Source organism: Meleagris gallopavo, chromosome 1 (genome assembly GCF_000146605.3).
Source record: "Meleagris gallopavo isolate NT-WF06-2002-E0010 breed Aviagen turkey brand Nicholas breeding stock chromosome 1, Turkey_5.1, whole genome shotgun sequence".
Taxonomy (NCBI): domain Eukaryota; kingdom Metazoa; phylum Chordata; class Aves; order Galliformes; family Phasianidae; genus Meleagris; species Meleagris gallopavo.
The window spans coordinates 122,472,163-122,491,157 of record NC_015011.2 but is presented as its reverse complement, the minus strand read 5'-3'; the positions used below and the strand labels follow the sequence as shown (position 1 = coordinate 122,491,157).

General features: G+C 40.4%; 1 protein-coding gene across 2 annotated transcripts in view; it reads left to right on the top strand.

Moving 5' to 3' along the window:
- The window catches only part of SHROOM2 (shroom family member 2), a 67,930-nt gene that overhangs the window by 31,977 nt on the left and 16,958 nt on the right, over positions 1-18,995 (top strand). For both annotated transcript variants that reach the window (XM_031557495.1, XM_019622345.2), the window contains one exon: positions 17,362-18,123. In XM_031557495.1, coding sequence (XP_031413355.1) covers positions 17,362-18,123 — 762 coding nt within the window. The remainder of the gene's footprint in view (positions 1-17,361; positions 18,124-18,995) is intronic.

Sequence of the window (18,995 nt, the reverse complement as noted above, 5' to 3'; positions counted from 1 at the left end):
ATTTTAAAAGTGATTTGTGAGCTCCTTTCTGTCTGGGCTGTATTTTTCCCCTCTGAGATTACTGAGTGCTTCTGAGGAAGTTAGATTGTTTCATCTCCCTTTTTGGAAAAGCTACGGCGTAATCTAATGAGTTACAGTATTTAATAGCTTGTAGTATTATTTTTATAGGAACTGCCAGCAATGGTCCATAGCAGCCATTATTATCTCTCAGGCTAGAGCCAAATCACTTTTGTTATAAACTTTCAGGTGTGCAGTCAGTCATCTGGTGTGAGCTGAACGTTTTTATACCATAGTTTGATGCAATTTTAAGTATGTTCTTAACTTAAAGACTGCTTTAAAAGTAGAGCATGATTCTGCTGGTCTGTAAAAGAAAATGGATACTTTTATATTTTTAATGATGCTACTGTAGTCTCTTGCAAACCAGTTATCAAAGTTTAGCTTCTTACACATAATGACTGTCCTCCTTCTTTAAGCAGATCTCACTCTGTTGAATGACATAAGCTGCTTATACAACCGACTTCCCTGTAAGTCTCCAGAATTTCTAAACCAACATAGTCCTTCAAAAGGTTAAGGATGGAAATGTGTAATCTGGCCTGTAATCTGTGGCTTCCTGCAGAATGACATGGCAGGCATAAATGTCAGTCCGCATCAAAAGAGCAGTACTTAATGGTTTCATTCTTAAGATTCTCACTTACTAGAGATATCCACAGCCATTGCTTATGTTTACTTTCTAAAAACATTTGACTTGTATTCCTCCATTATTGTTTCCACAGTGTCTGTAAAAATTAAATAATTTCAGAAACTGAGAGAGGATTTCTGAGATCACAGTTCACAGAAAGTCTTTCAACACTTAGTAGATGACAAGTAAAGGAATACGTACATGTCAAGTACAGGACCAAAGCATGACTCAACTCTAATTAAACACTGTAAGAAGCTTCTTTTTGACTTTGCATGCCTTAGTAGTCATTCCTACCTGAACTCTTCAAGACAGAGGAACAGCCTTTACCATACAAAAACAGAATGAAAGTAATTTCTTGATGCCTAAGTGGACTAAATGCCCAAGTTTAATATTCTAAAAAAAGCAAGAATAAAATCTTTGACAAGACACCATTAAGAAACAAGAGCTGACAGAGAGGTTTCCAAGTTCAATACCAGGTGCTTCATAAGGAATCTGATTTTTCAGGAGCCTCCACACTTATTGGGCAGGGCAAAAGAAAATTAGATGACTCTGAAAGTAATGCCTCCTATTTCTTACGAGGGAAACAATATGAAGAACAGTCTTACACTGTTTGATAGAGCAAATTTTCAGCTACAAAACACTGATTTTCAACATTGTCATCACCATTAGCTGGTGTGAGTGGATGAGCTGACTCTTCGTTTTGTAGTGTGACAGCTGTGCATGGCTGTCTAGAACATGATTTGTCTTTCATGTTGCTGTCACCACTGCTGAAATGCACCACTCACCCCTCACTGTGCTCACATCCACTCCATAAACGTTTAGCAATTGTCAAAGAATGTTAATGGATGCCATTTTTTCTACATGGAAGAATTCAGTGGCACACCTTTGCTTCCTACACATTTCCTTTTCAGATTCTATTTTGTCGGACTGCCCCTCTACTGCCATCCGTCACACGGCAACAGCATGTAACAGAATATTGGTGGGAAGGTTCAGCCTCTACTGCCATACCACCAACATCTGCTTCTGACGATGTATAATAAAATGGGAGGCATTATTTTCAGAGCAGCCCTTGCACTATGCCCTTGTATCCTTGAAGGATCTTCAGTATGCAGGAATGTGAATAATCTCATGTCTTCTGATTCAAGTGAGATGGAAAAGGATTTACAAAGGGATGATACTTCTCTTACATGTGTTTATATAAATGTGAAGCATATGCTTATGCTGCACACGCTTATAGAACATGCATGTGTGTTGTGATAATTTTCTCTGAGCTTGTTCTGTATCCGTTATGGGGGTTGAGACCACATAGCAGTAAGGGATGGCTAGCAGACGAAAAATCAATATGACACATTTGGACATGTAATTTCATGTTTGCAGTGGAAAAACAACGTAAGTTGGACATTGGAAAATAAATTAGACACTGGAAATATTCTTAGAAACCACCCGTTTTTTTATAGCTCCACTAATTTTAAGTTTTAAGTTATTTTTTTTACCCCACTATCAAACAAAAAGTAGCAATATACAATAGTGATATCTATTTAACTGAGCTTTAATTATTGAAATGCAAGAAGGCTTGAAGGGAATTTCCTTTTTATATATAGCAAATGGACCATTTGCTTAAATAGTGCAGCAGAACTCTGCTGCAGGCATTCTGTCAAATTAAGAATACAAATTTAAAATCTGTTTTACCGCCTATGCATTGCTAGAATCAAGTGGAATGAATATTGTGAGATGAATGAATCTCAGTCATTGGAGGACTTATCAGACATCACCACAGATGTAAAAGCAAAGTATTTTCACCCTCCTACCTTTTCCTCTCAAGGAAAAAATTGTGTCATAGTGAATAACTGGTTCCTTAGACATCAGTGAAAAATGACTATGGTAAACATTTCCTGCATGGAATAACGAGTCTCAATATTTTATGGTGCAAAAGATCAAAGTTCTCTGCCTTATGTTTTACCTACAGCTACTGATATTTTTCACGTGAACTCTTCTAAAGAAAATAACTATTCCTTATTGGTTTGCTGAGTATGGAATTACCTAGCATGTAGTAATTAATAGGAAAAAAGAATACGCAATTACTTTCTGATCTACTGTACAGTGTAATAACAATTTTGTGTAATCATTTCATTCAAGAGCATGTGAAGTGTCTTCTTTTTAAAATCAGTTTTAAGTATAATAAGGACTTCGAGAAAGGTTTAAGTGATCTTTTTTGACAGAAATTGGTTTGAGTTAAAGTGAGAAGACATGCTTTTCACACAACCCCAACATACCTGTTTGATTGAAGTAATGCTTCAGATGTCTGAATCCCTGACTTTAAAGAAGTAAGATAAATAAATCTGCAGCTTTCTCCTACTCGCAGGTTGTGTGCAGCTTTTTGTCATCATTTAGAGGAAGTGAAGGAGAGCCAAGATGCTTATCCTCCTCACAGGCTCTTAGCTGCTAACAAGACTAAGAATATGGGCTGCTGAAGCCCTGTCTGTTTACGCTAGCATTTCTTTAATATATGGATAGTTAATGCATCTGTCAGGCAACCTTTTTGCCACTGGTAGGTGTGATATGGTCTAATGAATGATTCAGTACTGTCTCGAGCTGTTTTAAAGTATGTATTTTTCTAGTCTGAAAAAAAAGTTCTATGGTTCACGTGTGTAGAGACTACAAAGGACTGAGCAACCACCAACGTGTGTTCATGTATTAGATGTTTCCAGCCATCCTTTGTTTTCCTGAGTTATCTATAAATACTGATAATTGTTACAAGTTTCATTGTCGTGAACCACTATGCCTTTCCAGTATACTGATGTATTTGACTGATTAATAATAGCTAAATAACAATTACACTTTAAGATTCTGTAATGTAGAAGCACCAGTGTATGTGAGAAGTTGATGGAAGTTGATTCTTAAAAGTCATGCTTGGATAGGCCAAACATTTGCCCATCGCAATTTCCTTTGTCTGACTGAACAGTAGCAGATGCTCAGATAAAATAAAAACAAGACTGACATGGAACTATGCTTCTGGGGATCCTTGCCCAGCCTCTGGTAACCTACATCTAAGAGATGCGATCCTAAGTAAGTTTGACTTTCAGAAAAGTATCTTACTGGTTTTGGACCCACATTGACTTTTGGCATCCATCAATAGCTTTTTGTAATGATGTGAGGAAAAGCATCTCTTTTTGAAGGGGGAGTGTATCTGTCTCCTCTGTAATAGCTAATGTTCCTCTCTCTGTATATCTACAGCCTCCTATGTTCCTTCTGAAACTGTAGGAGAACTGCAACAACTTTGGTGCACTATGAATTCATAAGGTAACAACCCCAGGCGATACTACAGGCTTGGGGCAGAGTGGCTGGAAGACTGTAGAGGAAATGGACCTGGGGGTTTTTGTTGACGCTCAGCTGAACAAGCACCAGCAGTGTGCCCATGCGGCCAAGAAGGCCAATGGCATCCTGGCTTCAATCAAAGTAGTGTTGTCAGCAGGAGCAGGGAAGTGATCATCCCTCTGTACTCAGCCAAGATGAGGCCTCACCTCAAGTACCTGTTCAGTTTTGGGCCCCTCACTACAAGAAAGACACTGAGACCTTGGAGCATGTCCAGAGAAAGGCATTGAAGTTGTGAGGGGTCTGGAGTGCAAATATGGGCTAAGGGAACTGGAATTATTTAGTCTGTAGAGGAGGAAGCTCAGAGGAGACCTTTATCACTCTCTACAACTACCTGAAGGGAGGTTGTGGTGAGGTGGTGATAAACCTCTTCTCCCACGTAACTAGTGATAGGACGAGAGGGAATGGCCTCAAGTTATGCCAGGTGAGATTCAGGCTGGATGTTAGGAAATCCTTCTCCGAGAGAGTGGTCCAGAGAGAGTGGGCAGCATGGGCTGCCCAGGGAGGTGGTGGAGTCACAAACCCTGGAGGTGGTTTAGTGGGGAAATGTTGGTGATATGTGGATAGTTGGACTGGATGATCTCAGAGTTCTTTTCCATCCTTGATGATTCTATGATATTATGACGTTTCATTGTCACAGATGATAAGCTGAATGGCGTGGCTGAATTGTTGCAGGGAAGGGATGCCATCCAGAGGGACCTTAGGAAATGGGTCCCTCATGAAGTTCAGCCAATGCAGTGTCGCACATCAAAGTCCTGGGGGTTACTTTGCATTTATTAAATCTGAATTTAATCTATTGTTTTATAGCCCATTCACTCAGCTATAGGAATTTCTCTTAGCAACACCTCTTGTCTTCTTTTTCATTTATGTTGTAAATCAGATAGATACTGAAATCCTTGCCATTCATTGTGTCCCATGGCAGTTAAATTTTTAGGAGCCTCTGGTGTTGAGAATCTTCTAGAAATCTGAATAGTCTGTCTTGCAGATCTCTGTTGTTCATGGGTGTAGGTAACCTTTCTATGAAGAGTAACACGTGAGGCATAGCTTTTCTGCACAGTCCCAAACGAATACTAATCATTTTAATATACTAGTTAGTACATCTGCTGAATCTTTCAATATAATTTCTACTTCTTTGGTTAACTTAGGCATTAAGTTTACAGATCTGAAATTCTTCAGGCTCATAATGAATATTTATTTTTACTATTGTTCTCTTCCTCTTGTTCTCACCTCTTTCATGTCTTCCTTCCACAAACATCACTTTGCTCAAACAGCTGTCAAAGTATCATATGAATGGATAGTTCTACATCACAGATACTGTTTTAGCAATTGCCTCTGTGAGTCTAAGATAATTATCGTCTAGACCTGGTAACTTATGACTACCCACTTAATTGTGGACAGCTGAAAATAATATATGACCTGTTCTTTGATCAAGCAGATGTGAAGGGAGTCATGTATATTTTATTCTATGGTTTATTTTCTTAGTACTCTTGTACTTTTTTTTTTTTTTAAATCCTAGAACCTTTAAGAAATTGTATTGCAGTCTCTTGTTTTGCTAGAGAAGTTCTGATTTTTCATTATTTGGATGGGACTTCATTTCTCTGGTGGATGCTATTATAATTATTTTTTAATTCAGCTTTTTGGGAAGAGGGAGAGTGGGGAGAAAAAGAAGTCTGCTTCTTTGGTAGGTATTGTGCATTTTCTCTGAGTTTCATGCATTGTATCTTCAGTCACATGTTATCTCTTAGCATTACACCATCTGGTTGGTTCCTTTTAAAAATATTCTTCACTGTTATGTAGATGCCCTTTTTAAAACTAAATACAACAGTGTGAATTTCACATCTTTTAAGGATGATTAGTTTAAATACATATGGCCTTTGGCACAGGGTAGCTCTTCAGTGGCAAAGTTCTGAACCAGGTTCCTTTCAAATCAGGAGTTGTATGCTGGACTGTCCCATTGTAGTAGTCTGTTCCTTCCATTTGTTGTCCGTTTTAAAGCTTTCAGGGCTTCTTGAGTCCAGAGATCTGTGGTTCTTAAGAGTAGCCCAAATGCATTATTTTGTGATCTAGGATTGGTTGTGGCTACTAGAGAGTGCTAAGAAAGATGCGTTCTGTCACTGTTATTTCTTAGTTCCAGTATTTACCCTCCCTACCTCTCTTATAAGATGCATCCATCCTTTCTTTTCATCTTACATGATGGGTTAGTCTTGCAATCCAGACAGCTTTCCATCCTAACAGGCTACTCCCATTGCGTTCCCATTAACTCTCCTACTAGTGTTCAGCCCAGAGATGGTCAGATGCATCTCTTAGTGTACTAGGACACCAGCCTGTGAGTCCGCATCCACAAGTCTATGGGTCCTGATGAGATGCATCCCAGAGTCCTGAGGGAATTAGCTGATGTAATCACCAAGCCCACTCATAATGATATTTGAAAGGTCATGGCAATCAGGTGAAGTCCTTGGTGACCGGAAAAAAAGGCAACACCCATTTTTAAGAAGGGTAAAACTGATGACCTCAGGAACTACCAACCTGTCAGTCTGACCTCTGTGCTGGGAAAGATCGTGGAGCACATCTTCCTGGAAGCTATGCTAAGGCACAAGGAAGACAGGGAGGTGGTACAAGAGAACCAGCATGGCTTCACCAAGGGCAAATCCTGCTTGATCAACCTGGTGGCCTTTTGTGATTGCGTCACTGCATTAATGGACAAGGGAAGAGCCACTGATGTCATATACCTACACTTCAGTAAGGCCTTTGACATGGTATCCCACAACATCCTTCTCTCCAAATAGGGAAAATATGGACTTGATGGGCAGAATGTTCAGTGGACAAAGAACTGGCTGCAGGATCGAGTCCAGAGAGTGGTGATCAATGGCTCCATGTCCAGATGGAGATTGGTGACAAGTGGTATCCCCCAGGGGTTGGTGCTGAGACCGATACTCTTTAATATTTTCATCAGTAACATCAACAGTAGGGTCAAGTACACCCTCAGAAGGTTTACAGATGACACCAAGCTGTTCCATACAGTCAACACTCCAGACGGGAGGGATGCCATCTTGAGGGACCTAGACAGGCTTGAGCAAAGGGCCCAGGAGAACCTCATGAGGTTCAACAAACGCGAATGCAATGTCTTGCACTTGGGTCGAGGCAACCCTCACTACCAGTACAAGCTTGGAGATTAGAGGATTGAGTGCAGCCCTGTACCCTGGGGGTACAGACGGATGGGAAGCTGGACATGAGCCAGTAATGTGCCTTCACATTGTGGCCCAGAAAGCCAACCGTATCCTGGTCTGCATCAAAAGAAGCATGGCCAGCAGGTCAAGGGAGGTGATCCTGCCCCTCTACTCTGTGCTGGTAAGACCTCAATTGGAGTGCTGCATTCAGAAGTGGAGCTCTCAGTACAGGAGAGACATGGACCTGTTGAAGCATGTCCAGAGGAGGGCCACAAAAATGATCCGAAGGATGGAACACCTCTCCTACGAGGACAGGCTGGGAGAGCTGGGACTGTTCAGCCTGGAGAAGAGAAGGCTTCAAGGTGACCTGATACTGGCCTTTTAGAATCTAAAGGGGAGCTACAGGAAAGAAGGGGACAGACTCTTCAGCAGGGTCTGCTGTAACACAAGAAGGGGAAATAGTTTCAATCTTAAAGAGGATTTATTTAGATTGGATATAAGGAAAAAGCTTATGGCTGGTGGTGAGGCACTGGCACAGGTTGCCCAGAGATACGGTTGATGCCCTGTCCCTGGAGACTTCCAAGGAGAGGCTGGATCAGGCCCTGGGTGACCTGATCTAGCTGTGTATGTCCCTGTTCATTGCAGGGGAGTTGGACTAGATGATCTTTAAAGGTCCTTCTCAACTCTAAGGATTCTATGATTTTATGGTTCCTCACCCCCAAAATTGAGAGTTGACAAGTGGTAAAAGCTGGAGAAGCCCAAGATGTCATCCTGGATGCACTAAAACTGGATGTGATCAAGAGAATTGTCATACAAGAAGTTTTCTGGAGAGAGATACAGAGATCATTTGGTAAGATTTCATTCTTTTTGTCTGTTTTTCTGGTGTGGTTGTACTGCTTTTCCTGGTAAGAGGAATAGAATGAAGACTACCCAGAAACTAAGTTCTTGTTGCATCACTTGATATCCAGCTATCTTCTAGCAGCTATTCTAATGATACGAGTAGGGAAGACTAGAGGTACTCTCTAGCAATTATACCTATAAAAGCATTATAAGCTGACATATTATAGATTTTATTTTCCCCTAAATAGTTTGGGGGAAAACATTTTGGAAACAGGTGATTGATTTGTTTCTTCAGTACAGCAGAACACATGGAGTGACTTACTGTCCTTTCAATATGAGTTAGCCTGTAATATGCTTGCCATCTCTGATAGGCCCTCAGGCAGCATGAGTTGTGATTTGCTGTCATGCATGAGGCAGTTTACAACAATAAATTTCAGTAAAGCTTTGTGTAAAAATGATGTAACAGTTCTACTCCATTTCTCTGTGTGGGACAACAGTTACTGTCTGTTAACCAATTGCTTTGCTTTATGTAAACAGTGAAGACAGAATGAGCTTTTTTGAAGTCTTTCTTTCTGTATGTTGAAATCAAATCAACAGCACTGGGAAACAAAAAAAAATTAGTGGAAGGGATTAACTGTCTCTCCACATTGTACAGCCTAAATCATATCTTCCTCTTCAAGTAGTCATCCTTTAAAATGACCTTATAATGCATATTAAAACCTTTTCCACAGCTTTTCTGGGTCTCTAAGGTGTTCTTCCAGAAAAAAAAGGAACAAAACTTTGCTCTCGTGAAGGCCGTGGTGCATCTTAAGATGGAGCATGGGGGTGGTGTTGAGTGTTGAGTTCTTTCCCTGCAGAACCTCCTGCAAGAAGAGCGCCTATACACACAGCACATGCAAAAAAGATCATGCTGGAGGGCTGTTAACGAAGACTCACTTCTAAAATTAAAGACTTGCTTATTTGAATGTTGTTCAGAAAGGAATCTGGTAGTATGCCGATCTTTTATAATCACTGTAAATACTTCACATTTGTGGAGCTCTTATTGCTGAAGCGTAGGTCGTGATTTTCACAAATGGGATGAAAAATCCTTAAAAAATTAAAGGACTTTTAGAATCTTTTCTTTTTTTTCTTTTATAACCAAAACCAGGAGATGAGGGTGGGGAAGTGGGGGAAGGGAAAAGCTTTGAAGTCTCTGAGATCTTTTCCCTGAGGTCAGAAGTTTCTAATGATGTAACATACAATACAGACCAAGCCTTCACTTATCAAGGTTAAAGTTGACGGAGCTTGTATGAACTTGTCAATCATAGGAAGCAGGCAAAAACAAGCCAGCTGTTGTGAGGCATGGCTTTGAAAATCCTCTGTGTTACAGTAAATGAGAGGCAGAGGTTGAGACGCGTTCAGCTCTGTGAAGCTTTCGAGCTGACTGGCGCATTTGCAGGGATGCAAAGCTCCCATCTCCAGTGAATGCGGGTAAACATCTGTAATCCTGGTAAGGCTGCCTTATGTTTGCTGCTTGAGTGCTAAAGAGACAGTGGGATGCACGAGCCCTGGGGAGCTTTTCCCCTCTGTTCTGGATAGAATATTGCAGTATGGATTCATACAGTATTTCTTTTGTTCTCTGAGTACACGCTGTGTCTTCTGTCTCTATCAGCAGAAGCTACAGTAACAAACTAGGAATGATGCAGTGCTCAGTGCAGGATTTTATTTCGCTTAGTGTAGATGCCTGTTGTATTGACTGATGTTTTAGGAGAACAGGGGAGAAAATGTGAGCTGATTCCAGCTAAGATGCTCTGTGTGCATGTGTCCCTGCACACGCGCTGTTTTTAGCAGCTTTTGTTTTCACAGTTGGCATAACGCACCCTGGAATTAGGCGGCAGTGCCTTTCAGAAACGTTTGTTTTCTGCACCGAGCTGCAGAGCTGCTGCTCTGGCTGAGGGTGCCAGGCTCAGGGTACCTCCCGGCGAGGGGTGGTACAGGAGCTTCCCAGCCCATCGCTTTCCTGGCAAGCTCTGAGCGCAGGCTCACCCGGAGACCGCTCCGCAGCAGCAGGAGATAGTGACTGGGAGAGCAGAAGTGGATGTGACTGCTGGAAGCAAGCGGTGAGTGCAGCACTGAGTGAAAGGTGGCTATTGAAATGGGTACATGTGCATGCTAATTAATTTCAATAACTCTTTGGCATTTTTGTTGTTAAAGGTGAGCTGTGTGTTGTTCATTTTGGTGCCTGACTGAGTAACCCAGGTGACCTAGCTATTATTCACAATGCGTTTCATTTTATAGCTCCTGTTACTGCATTTTTGTTCAGCTGCAAGCAGCTGTTTGTTCAGTAGTAATAGAAACAAGAAAATAGCAACAGCATGTCAGAAGAAAAAAACCTAGAGGTTAAAAAAAAATCATAAGAATGGCAACTGAAATGTAGCTTTTTTGAATAAACTAACAAAAAAATTCATTTTTTCTTTCAGCTATTTTTAACAGGAATGTGATTTGCTTGTTAGCATTCTTTGAAAGTATTGCCTTTTGTCTCTGCAGTGGTTGCCATTTCTGTAATATGATGGCTCTGGTTATACTGTTGGGATATTCTAGTGACTGAATTCAGTATGTAAGTACAGAGCATATTAACTGGTTTGCTCATGGGAGCAGAAGTCATTTTAAATTCATGCAGGCAGTCCACTGTGTGCTAGGGCAGACATGCAGTAGATAAAGGAATAAGAAAACAGGTATCAAAACATGATTTTTTTCTTTTTTATCACTGATATTTGGTGTGCTGCAAAATGGAGGAGGTGCTGTGATTTTCTGATCTAATGAAAGAATAGCATCTCTTCCTCTACCCTTTCCTTCCTGCATAAAGGCTCCTATGCTGCATGAAAATTCTTCTTCATCACATTTGATTTTTTTTTTTCCTGTGGATCTATGCATTGTGCAGTTATTCCTGACTGACTGGCCTACATTTTACTCATCAATATCGTGTCTTTGCATACAGGCTGCAGAATCACTGTACGTCTGTTAAATTTAGATCTGACTTTCATGGGGAGAGAGGTAATGCTTTTAGAAAGAATGTGAAATGAAAATCCACTGTCGTGTATGTTGCCACGCAGGCAGGACATGAGCAAAATTCTGGTTGGCAGACATAGTGATGAGCAGGACCCGTTACATTTCTGTGATAAAGCCAGGTGATTACATAGAGGTTGTTAACTAGAGTGACATTTTGTTTTATCACACTGGGTGCAACAGCTAAGCAGTATCTAGTGTGACTGAACAGATAGCTACCATCAAATGCAGATAACATTAACAGGCATTGTAAAAAGGAATTGGAAAACCAGGGTACATCATGATAAGTGGATTGTAGTGTAACAGTGATGTACTATGCAGTGAACTTTGTGAAATATCTTGCTGGTTTTGTATTTTATGTTGTCTTCTGCTGTGTATCAGGGCATCTTTTTTTTGAAAGAGAAGAAGAGCAAATCTCAAGACATAGAATCATGGAATCACTCAGGTTGGAAAAGACCTTGAAGATCATCGAGTCCAACCACGACCTAACCATACTGCTCTAACTCTAACAACCCTCTGCTAAATCATGTCCCTGAGCACCACATCCAAACAGTTTTTGAACGCATTCAGGGATGGTGACTCAACCACCTCCTGGGCAGCCCATTCCAGTGCTTAACAATCCTTTCTGTAAAGAAGTGTTTCCTGATATCCAACCTAAACTTACCCTGGCACATGTTTTAAGACCTGGCATGTTTTAAGACCTTCTGCATGGATAGTGGCTCTGGGATGCTAGTTGCCATCATCTGTCTCCTCAGGCCAAGGGAGTGAACAGGTCTCCTTCCTTGTAGTGACTTTAGTGCTGTGCCTCTTTTAGAAGTATTTGTTGTGGTACAATCATCATCATGGTCATTGAATTACATATTTTCTAGAGGATCTTCTATTCTTTGAATTTGTTTAAAATTTCTGTGTTGCTTTGTATCCCAAGGTCTGATTTGTTGTCTCTGGAGTTGTTTTCATATCTTCTATGTTGTGTATAGTGCATATTCTACAGAGTCAGTCTTAATAGCAGACACAGTGCTTGTCAGAAAAATGGACCACTGGCAATAATTTCCCTTGGACATTCAGACTGTGGTGTTGTACTGTCACTGTCTTCTTACCGTTGTTACAGCAAAACCAGTTTGAGTGTCAAAGTCTTAGTGGCTGCTACTGGAGCCCCTGAAAGAAAAAGCATGTGGGACTCAGATGAGGATTTAAGTCCCTAATCTAAGTAGATATCTGCATGAAAGTGAAGTGCATACTGTAGGCATAATCCATAGAAATCTTGAGCTTGATTCACTTGGAGAAATGCAGGTGTCTGGAGAGACCTGAGCTGGCCAATTGTGTCCCACTTGGCGTGGAGCTGCCAGCTCTTAGGGGGATGTATGTCTTTCAGTGATTAAAGTTTCTGACGTGTTTGGGTAACTACATCGAGCTCCTACCAATGGGCAATTAGCTTGTAGAGGCTACTTTAGTGTGAGCTGAATCTCTTAGATTGCACTGACTGTATCAGTATGGATTAGAATGTGATATTACAATTGGCTCTCAGGTGGACACTTAATTTTTTTCCTGTGCATTCAGTTCTAACTTTGTAGCATCCTTTTGTGGTCTCAGGCAGAACTGTACTGGGTAGGAGAAAGTACTTTTTATTTGCAGGCTATTGCACAAGTGCTTTCAGATCCCACTGTGCAAAGTGCTATGCAAATACACAATGAAAGCATAGTTTCAGCGCATAAAGTTCACAGCTGAAAAAGCGGCATAACGGCAAAGACTCTGCCTATAAACAGGGTTTTGGCATAAACAAAAACTGTTTCACAATTGCTGTAAGCCACATAATTATCTGTTTTGAGCCAGGTCAGTTCCTTGATCCAATTTTCTGTGGGGCTGTGAAATTTCTACTGTTAATACAATGAAGAGAGCAGGAAGACAAAATTGGAGTAGACTGTGACTGCCTCTTAAGGCAAAATATCTGCATTAAAATCAGCTTGAAAGGATTGCAAAACTGTGGCCTTGAGTATGCAGGGCTTGTTGTAGAATGAGGACTCTTAAGGAGGATTTTTGCGTAGGTAGGAAGGCCTTTTTTCTAGGATACCTTGTGGAGTTTCAGAAGGAATTTAAGCTAAATAGGAAACAGCTACTCCATTTACTTTCTTTTGCCAGTTAAGGCACTGGAGTACACTTTGTTGCTTACATAACCGCTCTTAAGTTTTATGGTTACACTTTTGCATGAAGTTCTTTAACAAAACAGTCTGTTTTTAAAATGTTAGCTGATCAATTTTTGCTAAGGTTATTTAGTCTGGGATTTTCAAGTTGGACCATCTTCTGGCACTGTTTGGCTTGACCTGAAACATTCTCAAGAAACTGTAAAGATACCTACACATCAGATATGTTGGATTGACTGGATTGATTCCCATTTATTGAGATACAACGTTCAATCAGGTCATTCTACATTTACGTCCTGATTTAGTCAAATCCTGAGTATGGGACAAAAGAAGGAAATAGTTTGGGGTTGTTTTTTGCGGCAATCAAAAATGCTATCCATCTGATAGGTATCTGTAGCTAATGATTCATTTTGGTAATTGCTCGTTGACTCCACCAGCATGCTCCTGTTAGCACGTGCATGTGTATCTTATACATTGTTGTTATATTATTACTGGGAGGTGGCAAGATTGAGGAGGAGGCTTGGTTGGTTTCCCTGAGAATTTCCATGGCTTTTCAGCACTCAGTGTATATGCCTGGAGCTAACAAAGCTGAAAGGAGGCTGGGAGATATGCTTTTCCATTTGGGAAGAAAATACTAATGTCATTTTTTAAGATGTATCTTTCCACTGTCGTGGTGGGCTTACTTGTTCTGCTGAGTGACTATAACCAATGATGGTAACATGTGAGCCACAGAGCTGAACCAGTTGATGGATGGCTGTGAGCCTCTGGGAGAGCTGAACCCTATTCTAAACAAGGTTCTTGGAAACAAAGCAATTCCTTTTTTTTAGTTGGAAGCACTTTTGTTCCACCACCACCCCAGTTTAGATATATGGAAGCTCCTGTACTTAATTACCTTGGGCACTTGCATGCCTTAAATACCCAAAGCAGGAGCAGTAGGGAATGTTTGTGTTAGCCCTCTGTGCTGGATTCGCTTTTCCCGAATACCATGGAGTATCCTCAGCATAAATCTGTTGATTATACTTTCTTTAGAGTTCAGGGTAAGTGCACAGTATGAGAAGCCTGACTATCAAACCTGGAACATCACGGCCTGCCAAGGATGAGGAACATGGTGGTAGCCATCCCGTCTTCATTGTGTTGGAAGGGCCCTGGCACTTGGACATTGTGGCATTGTGTCGTGGGGATTGGGAAGCTTTAGGTTTTAAGATACTTTAAAGTTTTTTATGATGAACATTTTGTTATCTAGAATGAAAACTGTACTTAAATCAGTAGCTGTGTTCTTACTGCATCTCTTGCTTTGTGATGTTTGCTTGTAGATGAGGTTGTTTCAGTGGTATGTTATCCCTGAATAATTCTGTGGGCCTCATTTCTGAATTGGCCGTATTTTGGGCGTACCATTACATGAAGTACAGACAGATTTCTGAGTAGCTCAGTGGACTTCTTTCTATTGATAATAATCTAACACCTTTGCAGGTTCTTTCCACTGTGTTCTCCTGGGGCTTGAAGCTTGTTTTCTTTTCCTCCTTTCTGAACAGTAAGCTGAAATCTTTCCAAAATAAGGTGATAAGCATGTTTTGCATGAAGATCCACCCACACTGAATGCAAACTAGCCTCAATATTGAATGTAGCCACCTTTTCCAAAACCCATTTTCTGTGGCACTGCATAATGCTTGATTAATTTTCTGGAAAGGGTATGAAAGCACGTATAGAATCACTTAATTTTATCTCCACGTTTGCAACCATAGTGTATCTAAATTCATCTGTGCTGTGACTCCTTATTTCCTTGTACTTTATTTCTGTAAGGTCACAGGACTACCAAAGCATTCATTCCTTGTGAGCCAGGGTAGCAATAAACAAATTTTGCTACTTGCTTTGGGTATGTAAACGTGTCAGATTAGTGGTGTGCTCCTGTTTGCTTCCACCAGCACACCCACTTCTGATGTGCATGTTAAACTCCGTGTGTACTTTGCAGACTGGCGAGGTAGTGCATGTCGTTTGTCTGCAACATTTTGTGCCATGCCCATGATTTTTATGTGCAGCTATTATACTGTGTAATAATATGGTTTATGTATGTGAAGATGAATAGGGAGGCGTGATTTTTTTTTTTTGGCACAGGTTAACTAGAAGAAAATTATGCTGTGCATAGGTTATCAAGACAAGGAAGAATGCTGATTTAAACATAGTGCTTCATACTTAAGGCCTGAAGACTTCATTTGGTAAATATTTCCATTAAAATTAGGGGAACCATTCACAGGCCCAGTTCTGCTTACATTGAGCACCCTGGGGAAGACCAGCTGACTCCAGAGATGCAACATAACCAAATCTGAATAGCAGTGGCCGGGCTTGGGCCTTGGTCTTTCTGGCCTTAAAACATTTTATTTAACAACACTATCCTTAGTCTGACATTAAAATGAGAGTCAATAAATACTGTCTTTATAAAATAGGATTGATTCAGAATTTGTCAGACAACTTGAAGTTTTCTGAACCAGCTGCACTTAGTTATGAGCAATGTGAGGAGATGTAACTTGAAATAATATTCATCTCTTAATTCATGTTAAATCAAAAATGTACATGTTGAAATTGAATTTAAAAATTTAACACCACATGAGAGAGACTTTGGAAGTAAATTGAGAAAAAGCCATTTCTCTTAGAAGGACAGCACTATTTTGTTACTGACACGTAAAAATTCATATGAATTACAATTTTTAAAAATCCCATCCCATCAGGCAGCTTAATGAAAACGTCCAGGTTTGGTTTTTTTAGAACTGTTTACATAAGTGCTAAAACATCACAGATCCAAGGACAAAACAGAATAATTTTGAATGTAATTTTATCATACAGGTGTGAAAAATAAAGCTTTTAATTTGTTGTCTTTTTGTAAAAATTTTTTTAAGATTTTTTTTAATTTAATTAAAATAGTAACACAGTGTTTAATTCTCCTTTTCTTTTTGTTTTGAATTTATGATGTCTCTAACCTGTTATTTGTTTGGTCTTCTCTTGTCTCAAATGTAATTTTCATATATACTGATGTTAACCACCTACATACTTGCATTCAAAACTGGTACAGTAAGCTCAGTAACTTGTTTATACTGAAAATTGCAGTTAACCTTACCTTACAAATAGGCTGGGAAAGATGAGTCTCTCACAGTCCCCTCAAAGGACAGCTTGGGCGGTGCTCATCCAAAGGATGGACCCATCAAAATGCAGAGCCCAGAGCTGTCAGTAGCACAAGACGTTAGTAGTTCTCTAAAGCTTTTTACTTTTCTAAGCAGCTTCTTTTCTAATATCTCAGTGTCTCCTCAGCCTCCTTTAGCAGAGAGCAAACCTGTCTCCTTCCAGGGCTCCTGAGGTACTTTATTTTTTCATTCTTTCTTTCTCAATCTGTCTCTATCTGGCGAAGACCAATGAACTACATTTCTTGTGGCAGAGCACAAGCCTGGAGCTGCTAATGCCTGTTTCCTGACTACACAAACAGAGAGTACACAATTGGAATAAAATAAAAAATATTACTGTGCAGAATAAGGTCGTTTTGGCCACTGTTTGTCATTTACGCTGACATTTAGCTTCAGCAAACATTTCGTTTGCACTTTTACCTCATTTTTCTCCAGTTATGCATATCTAAAAATTCAAGCTCAGAAGCTCATAATTAAATTTCAGTGTTCAGATTTTATTTAAAGTGACATCCAAGTATTAATTTTGCATGTACAGAAGAAACACATTTTCTGCATTTCGTTGGTGACTCTGGAATAGAAGTGGAATTACATTTTAGAACAGAGATGGAAGAAAAACATTTGCACGTTTGGCTGTGCCACATACATTAGTGCTTCAGCTTTGCTGTGCAGTTAGCTCTGCCATGTACACTGCAGTGCCTCAGGTTAACTTGAGGTTGTGTCGCATCCTGTGATGCTACATACCCTAATTTAGCATGACATTATGCTTTGACTCATCATGTTAGATTAAGTACACAGAGAATGCTTTTGTGCCGTATACTTACTCTGAATTGCAGGAGTTAATATTAAATGTTTGCTGTGAGCTCGGTATCCAAGCTTTCAGGCCTCCTAGATCATCTGTGGCCTCACAGAAATAAAACAGCAGCATGCTAATGATGTTTTCTTCTCCCTAGGCAAGCTGATATCGGGGCCCTAAGAGAAAACCCACGGGAAAAAAGGGATCAGCTGGGCCAGAATATAGGCCACAAGTGGAAGGCATCTGTCAGACCTTTGCATGCAAGAGAGCCGACGGTTCTGTCTCACGAAAGCCGCGGGAGATCTGGGACGTTGCCTAGTGATTACAGATACTCTCAGGAAAACGTGAATGAGAAGAGCAAGGACTGCAGTTTGCCTCATCTCGCGTGTTCTGAGCCACAGTCCTTGAACGAGAACCACTCCTATCTGTCCCAGGGCACCAGAGAGGAAAGTCACAGAACAGAGCCAGCACTGCTCAATAAGAAACGTGGACCTGCTCCTCAGAGGCCTCCACCACCTAAAAGAGATAAATACAGGCGACCAGATAATTCTGCACCATCGCTTGGTGCCTCTTCTGAATCCTTGCTGGCAGCACCCAGCCACCCCTTTCCGTCCTCTTCCCCCAGCTCTGCTGAAGTGTTTACGAGTCACTCATCTCTCTGTCAGAGTCCCGCAGTTTTCAATGGAAAACTAAAGAGTGATAATCCACAGGAACTTCTGCAGGCATCATCCACAGAGAATGTTTGTCAGTACTTAGAAGAAAAAACGCACCTTAAGTCCGAATCTCTGTTAACTTCCAGCAAGTATCGGTACCTTCAGAAACCTGACATGGAGACGTCAAGGTCCCCTTCTCCTCAGTTTGCACCACAGAAGCTCACTGATAAACCTCCTGTGTCTGTACAGGATGACAACCCAGCCAGGTATTAGCCCTAATTCTTTAATAATTTTAATTATTTTTTTGCCCACTTAGGCATTATTAATGGTTGACTGTTCTATTTCTTCAGTGAGAGCACATCCTTTGGGTTCATTAAGCATAAAATTTTCCAATATATCCTAAAAAGACCTAAAAATTCTCTGAAATTCCACTAAAATACTTCAGCTGGTCTGGGGTTTCTTTCAGTTGGCTGATGCTTAATAATGAGGGATGCTGCTCAGGAGTTAAAGCTGGTAGATAGTTGAAAACAGAAGGTTAGATTCGAATGGATTTTCCAATGTACGTCTGGGTAGAATCAGAATGTTTACTTACCGTTGTCATTTCCTCTACCTCAGGCTCTGTGTGAATACAAATCAGTGTAGGGACAAAGCAGATATGGGAAGGGAAGCTGTAATCTTTTGTGAGAACATCTGGTTTGAAAGCTCACACAGTAAGGTGCACTGTGAAATTATGACTATTTTCATGTTCCTTTTACAATGAAATTTGGCATTCCAGGTAGTCTGTTGAGGGGAGTGTAATGCTATTCATATCGAAGTGGGCTGAAGGTTCTGCAAGAGAATATCAGTCTAGATAAACTCAGATTAGACAAACCAGCTGAAATTAATTTATTTCTGTGATTGTCATATGTTGCTCGTATCATAAAAGGTTGTTCTCCTGCCACATGACAAACTTGTCCATGAAGCTCAAGAATGTTAGTCTTCATTATTCAGTACTATAATTCATGGTTAAAGAATGAAAATAAAAATCCACACTATCTGAATGCTGAGATTGTTTCTCTGTGCTAAAGCAGTTGAAATTGCTTTTCTTTACATTTGTAGTGCAAATGATTCAATAGACTCAGTCATCTTGTTTTCCAAT